Genomic DNA, 11150 nt, shown 5'->3' with positions numbered 1-11150 from the left:
ATAATTAGCTTTCAATATATTTTTTCAATTCTAAATCTTTCGAGATAAATAATACATTCAATGAAAATATAATATTTTCCTCAAAAATACATAATTAGCTCTCCATATAATTTTTTGTAATTTTGAATCTCTTGAGATACATAATTAATTAGCTTCTGATACATCTAACTAAAATATATAATTAGTTAAAATTTTTATAATTACTTTATAAAAGTAAAAAATTTTATAAATATAAAATAAAATATATATTTATATTATAAATAATATAATTTTTTATCAACAAATGGCTCCGCCCTACGTCGAACGGACATAGCCCATATTGACCGCTATAGGCTAAATGTCAATAACTTGGAAATAATGACTTCCGGTTCCAATTTCCAAAGCCCAACATAAGTCAAGGCCCGTCATTTAAAAATCAACTCCCATACACAATCTATTTTGATTCTTCATTCTTCGTTTCCCATTACAAAATCCTCTTCTGCCAACCCAAAAAACCCACAAAACAAAATGGGAGATCAGACAGCTAGAGGTGAAGAATTCTTGAAGAAAGCAGAGAAAAAACTTAGCGGCTGGGGACTATTCGGTTCTAAATACGATGACGCTGCTGAATTATTCGATAAAGCTGCTAATTGTTTCAAACTCTCTAAAACATGTCAGTATTTTAGTAATTAACTCTGATTTTTCTTTTTAATAAGGATTTTCTACTAATCCGATTGCTGGTGTTATTTTTTTGTATTTAAATTTGATAATTAGATTTTATCAACACAAATTGTTAATAATTATTACTAGTACTTATCGATTCTGAGATTAAATTATTAACTTCAGTATTTTAGTGATTGATAGTGATTTTGTTTTATTAGGATTTAATTTTGTTTTAATCCGATTGCTGCTGTTATTTTTTTTTTAATTTAAATTCACTATTTCGAACTGATTATGAATGTTTAATTGCTTCAATCTAGCCAAAGCATGTTTGTTTTTACTTCGTTAAATTGATGTAATCTATTTCATTTTTAGTGATTAACTGTGATTTTGTTTATCAGGAGTTTCTTTTAATCTGATTGCTGGTGTATTTTTTGTATTTTAATCTGCTAATTTGAGTGATGCTAATTGCTTCAAACTCACTAAATCATGTTAGTTTTAGTGATTAGCTGTGATTTTGTATTTAGATTTGCTAATTCGAGCTGATTAAGAATTCTTATTTTAGAATTTATGATGCTAATGGCTTCAAACTCACTAAATCATGTTAGTTTTTATCAACACAAAATTGATGTAATTAGCTTTAGTATTTTAGTGGTTAACTGTGTTTTTTTTTTAATTAGGATTTTCTTTTAATCGATTGCTGGTGTTATTTTTTGTAGTTACATTTGCTAATTTGAGTGATGCTAATTGCTGCAAACTCGCAGTATTTAGTGATTAATTATAATTTGGTTTATTCAGATTTGCTTTTAATCGATTGCTGGTGCTATTTTTTAGTATTTACATTTGCTAATTCGAGCCGATTAACAATGCTTATTTGAGAATTTAGATGATAATTGCTTCAAACTTCGTATTTTAGTGATTAACTGTGATTTTGTTTATTATGTTATTTTTAATTGATTGATGGTGTTATTTTTTGTATTTAAATATGATAACTGGGGATGATTAAGAATGTTTATTTTAGAATTTATGATGCTAGTTGCTTCAAACTCTTCGCTAAATCATGTCAGTTTTATCAACACAAATTGATGTAATCTACTTCAGTTTTTTAGTGATTATCTATGATTTTGTTTATTAGGATTTTCTTTTAAGCGATTTCTGGTGTTGTTTTTCGTTTTTAAATTTGTTAATTCGAGCTGTTTAAGAATGTTATTTTAGAATTTATGAAGATTATGATATCTTGATGTTTTCTCAGTAAATTGTTATTCAAATTAGTTGCCACGTGCATTCAAATTACGAGTAAAGACAGTAACTTTTTGTAAGATTCCTTCTGTTCTTCTGTAGTGAAACTTTTGCTAAGGCTTCCACTCTTTGTATTGGGATTTCATTGTTATTTGAGTTATTGGTAAAAAAATGCACATAAACTATCACCTTTTTGCGAGTTTCATACATCAATTGTCATGTTCTATTTACCTACCCAAACTATCACTTCTTCACGAGTTTTATACCTCGACTACCACTCCCTTGAATTAAAATACACCTCGATGCTGAGTTGGCTTACACACACTTGTTGTCTATCGGGAACAAATATTCGGCCAACTCGGCATCAAGATCAATTTTAATACAAAGGGAATGATTTGAGGTGTCAAACTCGTGAAAGAGTGATAGTTTAAGTGTGTTTGTGACCATTAACTCTCTTTATTTTATCCACCACTGAATATGTTATTGGTTGATTGACAATACAGATTTTTTTTTTGGAAAAAAATGTGTTTTGTTTACTCGAACTTGATCCAAAGTCTTCAGCCGGGGTTCTATCGGAACCACCTCTCTATCTCACCTCTGAGGTAGTGGTATGGACACTTACCCTCCCCAGACCCCACTTTGTGGGAATATACTGGGTATGTTGTTGTTGAACTTGATCCACAATGCTTATGTTCGTATTTGTGAAGATTGCAATAATCAGAATGCTTATGTTCGTATTAGTGAAGATTGCAATACTCAGAATGCTTACTATCTACTATCGTACCATCTAAGTTTGTCACATGCAATAGAGTATGAGTATAGCCACTAAAAGGTAGCATTTTGCTGTACCTTTTCTTTTGATGAAGTATTAGGGAATAATGACAGTTATATTACTTTCTCAATCTTCTGATGACTGGAATGTTCATTTATGGAGAAAAATCTAATATCATATTTGTGACGTGTCCGACGTGCTACTACCATTCTCTAATTCAACTAGTACTTCTGAGTTAATGCACAGGTAGTTTGATGTTTGAAGTATCTCCTGATTTATTTGTGTGCTTTGTGTAAGTCAGTGAATTGACATTGAAAAATGGAAGAAAAGATATTCCTTAATTAGTTTCTTGTATAAGATGGACATCCATTTTCTTGGTAGTGGGAAAAAACTGAAAGAATATAATGTAGCAAAGGTCAAAGATTTTTGCAGAATCCTTAGTTGTAGAAAACTCCTGATTTGTAGAATCATATAGGCAACCCAACTTGGGGTTGAGCATAATAGCAGCAGTAGTAGTAGTAGTAGTAATTGTTCTGTAGGATCTATCGTCAGAGAAGACTTACTGTTTCATAAAGTAGATCATCTATATGATATGACAAAATACTGCAAATTTAATCTTGGAATGTTTTACTTTCAGGGGATCGAGCTGGAGCAGTATATGTCAAATTAGCGAGTTGTCATTTGAAGGTAAGTTTTTTATCCTCGCGAATGACTTTTCTATATCTGATGCCTTTCCCTTTCATTTTTCGTACACACTGAAATTCTTAAACTGTTTTTTCTCATCTTATCAGATGGATAGCAAACATGAGGCTGCTAGTGCTTACGCAAATGCTGCTCATTGCTACAAGAAGACAAATACGAGAGGTTGTGTGTTGCTTTCTTGTGTTTCTGTTGAATTCTTTTATGTTGCAGATACTTCCTTGGATTTATGTCTATTGCGCACTAGATTGAAGCTCTTTTAGATTGCCTTCAGTAGGAACTCTTTAAAACATGTTGTTCAATTTTTTTGGTCCAACAGAAAAACTTCATTTAACGAAGTCAATAAGCACAACTAGCTCATTTGACTCTGTAGAAAGATACTAAAGAAAAAGAACCAACAAATAATCTAGGATAGAGCTTGGATGCAAAAACTTATCAGAAACTATAGGGGATTTGACACCTTCTAGGAAGGGTTCAAGTTACTAGCTTCCTCATTTAGCAGAATCCAACCAATAAGTTAAGATGGAAAACTATCTAGACTCTAGTACGCTAAGCCATTTCCTCTGCCTCTGTCCCTCAATATCTAAGTGTAGGACTATCTCTTAATCCTGTCAGGTGGTCCTTTTGTAAGCTGCTGAAATCTCCTGCTATTCCTCTCATTCTATATGGTATAGACTGCTGCACCAAAGAGGAATCCCAGAATCATTGTCGTAGCTTTACTGCTTCTGATCTGTGATGATAACCAATTGACCTCTTCGTTCCAACTCCCAGTCTGCCTTGTTATTCCCATCCATGCTAGTAAGGTTTCCAGATACATCTGGAATATGGACACCCAAAAGAATAAATGTAAGTGAGTTTTCTCAACATTGGACAAACATAGCACACAGTCTGGAGAGGCTTGGATGCCCCATTTCCTTATCCTGTGAACAGTAGATAATCTATTGTTAAGTGCAAGCCATAGAACAAAATGGGCCCTTGGAATCAACCCCTTAGCCATTATAAGCTTTTCCATTGTACTTTATGATGCCGTGTCCCAGAATTATGGTCTATGAGTTGTCGTTCATATTGTAGTTGGTTTCAGGTTCAACTGAGACAAATACTAGGTGATTTCTTTTCATTTGTTCTAAGCCTTGGTGGACAGGGTTACCTGCTATCTGTTGCTGGTGGGAGGTGATAGGTATATCTTGGAATTAGTCGAGGTGCACGCAAACTGACTCGGACACCATGGTTATCCACAGAAAACTCCGTAAATGCACAGATGCAACTTTGAGTAAGAAGATACATTGACGATACACACATAAACACACAGATAGACATACGTATCTTCCCAAAGTTGCCCACTCATCTCTCATAGATACATAAATACACATACATAGATACACAAATACATCTTCAACAAGTCAAACATCATGAAAAATTCCTGCTATGTCGTCGAAGATCTATTCGATTTCCTTCTTCGCTGGAGATCTCTTGTACTCTACTACAAAATCACGCTGCTGACCAAGAGCTCTGACATAAAAGAGTGTATATTTCCGCCGACCAATGGAGCTCCTTTCCCATTATTCCGTCAGAATTTTTCGTTGTATGGATGGTAGAATGCGGGATAGAGAACAGGAGGGAGAGAGAGAGCGGGTTAGAGAACAAGAGAGAGAGTACGATTGAACAACGGTAAGCGTGATTTTGGGGAGGGGAGGGGGATTAGATAGATAGATAGATACTCGAGAAAAAATTTCAGCTATAATAAAAGGGAGTGTATCTAAATCTAGATCGGGTAGGTATATATTTAAGTAGTGAGAGATTATGTAATTATTTTAAAGTAAAGAGAGATTTAATAGTTATCATAAGGATGTTTGGTTATTTACGTAGTTTTTTCATTAAATTTAGCAACACGTTTGGATTGAGACAAAAATCTATTATTGCGTTATTACATTAGAAATTATGACACGTAGTTCTCAATGGGGCTTTCACTCTCCTCCTCAACACTTAATGTGGAAGTTTCTCTCAACTTTTTTTCCCAAATATCCAAATCCTTAATTCATGTGCAATAATTTGCAAGAAGAATCGTCCATCTTTTAGGTATTATACCAATTTTTTCCTCCTTTTTTGAGATACTTTTGTTGGGTTATAGTTTTTAAAGATTGCCCCAGTTCGTAGGTGTGAGAGACTAGCGTTAGATGGTTTCAAGCGGGGTAGGGGTAGACCGAAGAAATACTGGAGAGAATGATTAAACGTGACATGGAGCAGTTACATCTCACTAAGGACATGCCTCTGGATAGGAAGGTTTGGAGGAAAAATACTAGGATAGAGGGATAAGGTGGGGGATGAATCGTAGTCCGTAGTTAGGAGAGTTTTGGTGTTTTTTGTTTGGTAATGTACATTATTTTTGTGGATATTGTATCTATGTTAGTTTTATCATGTTTCATGCTTTGAATATTTTTGTATATTGTCCTATGCCTTGAGCCGGGGGTCTATCGGAAACAACCTCTCTACTTCTTTAGAGGTAGTGGTATGGACTACGTACATTCTACCCTCCCCAGACCCCACTAGGTGGGAATATACTGGGTTTGTTGTTGTTGTAGTAGTAGTAGCTGGATGATCTCCTTTATGAGTGAGCTTACAACAATTGCTAAAAACATGATACGATAGCGAAAATCTTGTAATTGGTAAAGTTGTTGCCACGTTATCAGTAGGTCACGGGTTCAAGCCGTGGAAACAGTCCTTGGCAGAAATGTAAGGTGAGCTTACGTACAATAGGCCCTTGTGGTCCAGCTCTAGTGCCCCCCCTCTTTTTTTTTCTAAGTGCCATATCAGTTGATCATTTCAGGGTCATATTGTATGTAATTATTATTTCGAATTCATTTTTTCATTCATCAGGTTTTCACTTTTTCTGAAAAAGATCTCTTTATGATGTATCTCTTGCAGAGGCAGTATCATGTCTAGAGCAGGCAGTACACATGTTTCTGGACAATGGGAAGCTAAGTATGTCTGCAAGATATTATAAGGTACAAGTATATTGTCTGTGAGAATCTGTTGTACTCTTTGATCTTTTCAAGCAGTATTGTGTGTTTGGGCAAAATTCTTTTCTAGTGCAAGGTCCAATTTTTGGTAAATTTTATGTTTAATCTCTTCAAATTATATATTAGCAATTTAAACTTTTATACTTTCAGGAAGTTGATAAGCGGCTGTCTACTGTAGTATATGGCCGTCTCGTTTCATTAAAAAGATTCTAGATATTGGATGCAGTTAATTGGAGAGTATCTTGACATCTTGTTGGTTGCATTTGAAAGATACATAATAAATCTGCTGTTTGCAGGAAATTGCTGAATTATATGAACAAGAGCAAAATTTGGAGCAGGCTCTCAGTTACTATGAGAAAGCAGCTGATCTTTTCCAGAGTGAGGATATAACATCATCTGCAAATCAGTGCAAGCAGAAAATTGCAGAATTCTCTGCTAAAGTAGAAAAGTAAGATTCTTTGTCTTGAAGTAGTAATACAGTTCTCTAAAGAAAACTAATTGTGTCTGGCGTTTGCAAATTCATTGCTGTGGAAATGTTGATACAGTTGAAGACAAAGCAACTTGTTAAAAAATGGACCTAGAAACCACAAGAGGAAATTTCCCTTGAGAACATTTTCTGGGTAATCGGGGAAATCCAAATTTGATGCTAAGCTTCCCTCTCTGTCTTACATATTCCTCTGTGGAATTATTGAATTCTATTAGTCTGTTTGAGTACTGATTTTTTTCTTAAGCCGAGGGTCTATCGGAGACAACCTCTCTACCTCTGAGGTAGAGGTGTAAGGTCTACTTACACTCTACCCTCCCAGACCCACCTAGTGGGACTATACTAGGTATGTTGTTGTTGTTGTTGTTGTCTCTCGGAATACTGCTGCAATAACTAATATATGGGTGAACAAAAGGAAAAGATATAAAAGGAATCAAAGCCGATAATTAAGAAACGAAGTCAATTCCAAACTAAGAGTAGAAATGTTCAGTAAATGCCATTTTAAAAGCCCTGACAACTTCATAAGTTATAAATATAAATCAGGTAATATTTAAGTTCTAATTGCTCCATATGTAAGAATAACTGAAATTTTGCATAGTAAAAGTATTAACTTAACATCCAGTATTTATCACCCAGATATCAAAGAGCAATTGAGATATTTGAGGAGATAGCACGATACTCCATCAGTAACAACTTGTTGAAGTATGGAGTTAGAGGGCATCTTCTGAATGCTGGTATTTGCCAACTTTGTAAAGGTGATGTTGTTGCAATTAACAATGCTTTGGAGCGTTATCAGGTAAATTTTTATTCTTGTAAAGCCTCAAAGATTTCAACGGGACATTATTTGTCTAAATAAATGATGCATCCTAACTTGCAGGATCTGGATCCAACATTTTCAGGGACACGCGAGTGCAAGTTGCTAGTGGTATGCCATAGCTTGTATTAACTCAAGCATGCGAGTTCTTTTATTTTGATCCCGTCTCAATCTCTAACAAGTTTGATTGCCTTATCTGTGAATATAGCAAGTATATTGTATATACAATATCAAGTACGTAAATCGTTAAGAATTTATCCAAAATATATATTGTGAACTTCGAAGCGGAGCCTTGGAGTAATTGGTAAAGTTGTTGCCATGTGACTAGGAGGTCACGGGTTCAAGCCAAAAATGCAAGGTAAGGTTGCATACAATACACCCTTGTGGTGGGACCCTTCCTTGGACCCTGCGCATAATGGGAGCTTTAGTGCATCGGGCTGCCCTTTATATATTGTCAACTTTAGTGTGGTTGATCTGAAACTTAAATGCAGTGTTTCATGCAAACAGGGGAAACGTATATATGGGGATTAATTACCAGGGAATAGAATGGAGTTTCATACACTGGTTTATTTGCGTCTATTTGTGTCTGGTCTTTCTGTTACTCCTTTTGAGGCATAAAATTTGCACAATTATTCATTAATCAAGTCTGGGCAAGGGTGAACTGATGTGATTGATGAAAGTGCAGATCTTAACAATATAGTATAATGGGGTTTTGTGAAAAAATAGGAGAAATGTCTATGTAGTATTATTAAATTGAAGAAAATTTTTGAGGTAGATAATCAAAGTCGGAGGAAATTGACCGCAGAAATGATTTCTTTGGGACATAAGCTTGCTAACCAACATTGTTTGCCTGGTAAACAGTACAGTTAAATTTTTATATGAGGTTCAGAGCACACGTTTTAGTTTAACCTTTTTTAGATTAGGTTGGATTTGTTTATATGCCAAAAATAAGATAATCAATAAAGAAATAAATGTGCAGAGTTAAGAGTAAGGAAGGAAGAAGGTTATATCCAGTTTCCTCTGAGAATAATAAGCAGAGTAATATGAGCTGAAAGTAATATTTCTTTCTATTGCTTGCCCCCTCCAAGGTTGAGGGAGTAGGCTATTTAAGATTACATGAATGGGCCGTTAATCGTTATTGATAAAATTCCTACTACATCCACACATTCCATGAGCCCATCCCTCATCTTGCCAGCCAATATTCTTTCTGTGCCCAGCTCCGTACTAGGCTCGTCCACGCACCTGACCTGCCTGACATTCTTTTCTCCCTTGTCTTCTTGTACACTTAATGAATCCGCCGTCCATCGAAATTGTCCTCAGCAATGAAGATGCCACCTAGACTCCCTATTGCATACTCTCCTTGCTATTCTTGTTCTCTGCCACATGTCTGCCTTGTTGACTGAGCAGGCATTACCCAATACAAACATAACTAATATGATGAACCATCAATTTGAGGTCCGTTTATGCGAGTGCCAGATTAGTTGTATCCTCTCGCTTGATAGCATAGTTATTTCTTTCTGGATCATTATGTGTTCCAAATATGATGATATAGAATTAATTTGGGAATATACTTTTGCATTGATAGGATTTGGCAGCAGCTATTGATGAGGAAGATGTTGCAAAGTTTACTGGTTGTCTTAAGGAATATGATAGCATGACAAAGCTGGTAAATTTTTGTTTTCTCCACTTCCTTTGCCCACAAAAAGAAACAGAAATGTTTAGATGTTGCCAGCTGCTGATAGTTGTACATTTTATGGTTTCTTCTTTGTGGTTTTGGCTTACATTCCTATCTATGAACTCCTCCGTAATACTTGATCATCATCATCAATCTTTGCCCTACATAGCAGAAAAGTTGCTCGAGTTTTTTCGTTTCTTTAGCATTTTATGAGGTTATGAACTCCATTTGTGCTCCATTATGAGATTGTGGTGCAATTTTGTAAACCACATAGAAATAGTTGCATCTCAGGATTGATCGATGTTGCATTTTACCTTCAGGCATTTTGTTAATATATTGGCATTGAAACTAAACTGCAGATTGTACATGTAGATGTTATATGTAGTAACTGACACCTTTGGCAGTTAATTTAATGCACTTCAACTTGATAGTGCCAGTCCCAAGCGACTAAATTAAAGAGAATAATCCTTTTGTTTCTGGATATTTCAGAATGTATACTTTCTAAAGTTTGTTTACACATTCTAAACACATTTGGCCACTCTTTTTTCCTTGTATTGTTCATCGCATTACTTATGCCTTTCCCCTCGATATTTCCCCACCACTTAACAGGATGAATGGAAGACGACTCTTCTTCTAAGAGTGAAGGAAGCATTGAAGGCGAAGGAGCTAGAGGAGGATGATCTTACTTAAATTGTTCGTATCTGAAACTTGTTGTAAATTGCATTGTTAATGATGCCAATTATTCTACTTGGTGATTGTTTTCACATGATGCTATTTCAGTGTTGCATATCATTCTGTACTAACTGAGTTCCAAATTGAGTTCGACTTCCAACAACGCATTGTAGTCTCTATGTAAGGAGTGCATTGGTATTCTATGTGTTTAGACATTGGCACAAATCTTTTTGCATGATGTACAATTATGAGAAATGAATAAACTTTAATTTATTATTAGCTTAAACGTCTGAAGTCATGTGTAATCTTAATTATTTTGTGGGGTAAATACATTAAACAAAGACAATCTGATGCACGAAATATTTTGGTCACAATAACAGGTGTCGGAGAAGGACCGTACACCAAGAGAATAATATTCTTTTCTTATTCTTTCTACTTTTCAGTTGAGAGGAGCTTCCGCCGTCCTCCTTGTCGATCAATTCAGCTTTGTGATTTTATTATATGTTATTTATATAAAAAAATATAAAATGGATATTTATGATATGTTTGCTTTAATAGTTTTAACTGTAATTTTATTATATTAACTTTAATTAATTATTATAAGTCATTTAAGCATTAAAAAATTATTATAAAGTTATTTAAGTATTAAAAAATAATAATATTTAATATTAAATTAACTTGATGTCTTAAATGAGGTTTACTTAATTTTTCCCCACAAATATATATTATAATAATTTTGTTATATCACTTTTAATTAATTATTATAATTCATTTAAGATATGTTTGTTTCGTTGCTTCAATTATGATTTTACTATATCACCTCTAACTAATAATTATGATTATCTAAATATTGTGTCATTTAAATAGAAAAAGAAGAAAAGGTATTATAAATCACAATAATTAAAAAGTTAAGTTATTTAAAATATATAATTGACTGTCAATGACATAAAATTTAAGACAAGAAGAGTAACATATATTATTTGAAAATTACATAAAAATATTATAATTATAATAGTTAACAACTTAAAATATATATAAAAAATATGCTCTGTTATTTCAAAAAAAATATTATAAATCACAATAATTAACAATTTTAAAATTTAAAGGTCAATCTGTTTGCTTTGACACAACATCATTGG

The 11150-nt window shown here is 33.9% G+C and overlaps 1 protein-coding gene across 1 annotated transcript; it reads left to right on the top strand.

The window, feature by feature from the left end:
* Nucleotides 1-361: 361 nt before the first annotated feature.
* On the top strand, nucleotides 362-10297 carry LOC107871136 (alpha-soluble NSF attachment protein). The gene is made up of 9 exons (XM_016717938.2): nucleotides 362-652; nucleotides 3288-3337; nucleotides 3442-3514; nucleotides 6272-6351; nucleotides 6663-6814; nucleotides 7487-7646; nucleotides 7728-7775; nucleotides 9250-9330; nucleotides 9949-10297. Exons 1-9 carry the CDS (start codon nucleotides 508-510, stop codon nucleotides 10027-10029), a joined length of 870 nt encoding a protein of 289 aa, XP_016573424.1. The 5' UTR covers nucleotides 362-507; the 3' UTR covers nucleotides 10030-10297.
* The last annotated feature ends 853 nt before the right edge of the window (nucleotides 10298-11150 follow it).

This window comes from Capsicum annuum, chromosome 5, assembly GCF_002878395.1.
Source record: "Capsicum annuum cultivar UCD-10X-F1 chromosome 5, UCD10Xv1.1, whole genome shotgun sequence".
Taxonomy (NCBI): Eukaryota; Viridiplantae; Streptophyta; class Magnoliopsida; order Solanales; family Solanaceae; genus Capsicum; species Capsicum annuum.
Note: the sequence above shows the minus strand (reverse complement) of the source record. Positions and strands in the feature narration are given on the sequence as shown.

Bases quoted from the DNA above. Each gene is read 5' to 3' on its own strand.
- LOC107871136 (XM_016717938.2), top strand. From the start codon at position 508: ATGGGAGATCAGACAGCTAGAGGTGAAGAATTCTTGAAGAAAGCAGAG. The intron at 6,352-6,662 runs GTACAAGTATAT...TGCTGTTTGCAG, and splicing joins TGTCTGCAAGATATTATAAG to GAAATTGCTGAATTATATGA. The intron at 9,331-9,948 runs GTAAATTTTTGT...ACCACTTAACAG, and splicing joins ATGATAGCATGACAAAGCTG to GATGAATGGAAGACGACTCT.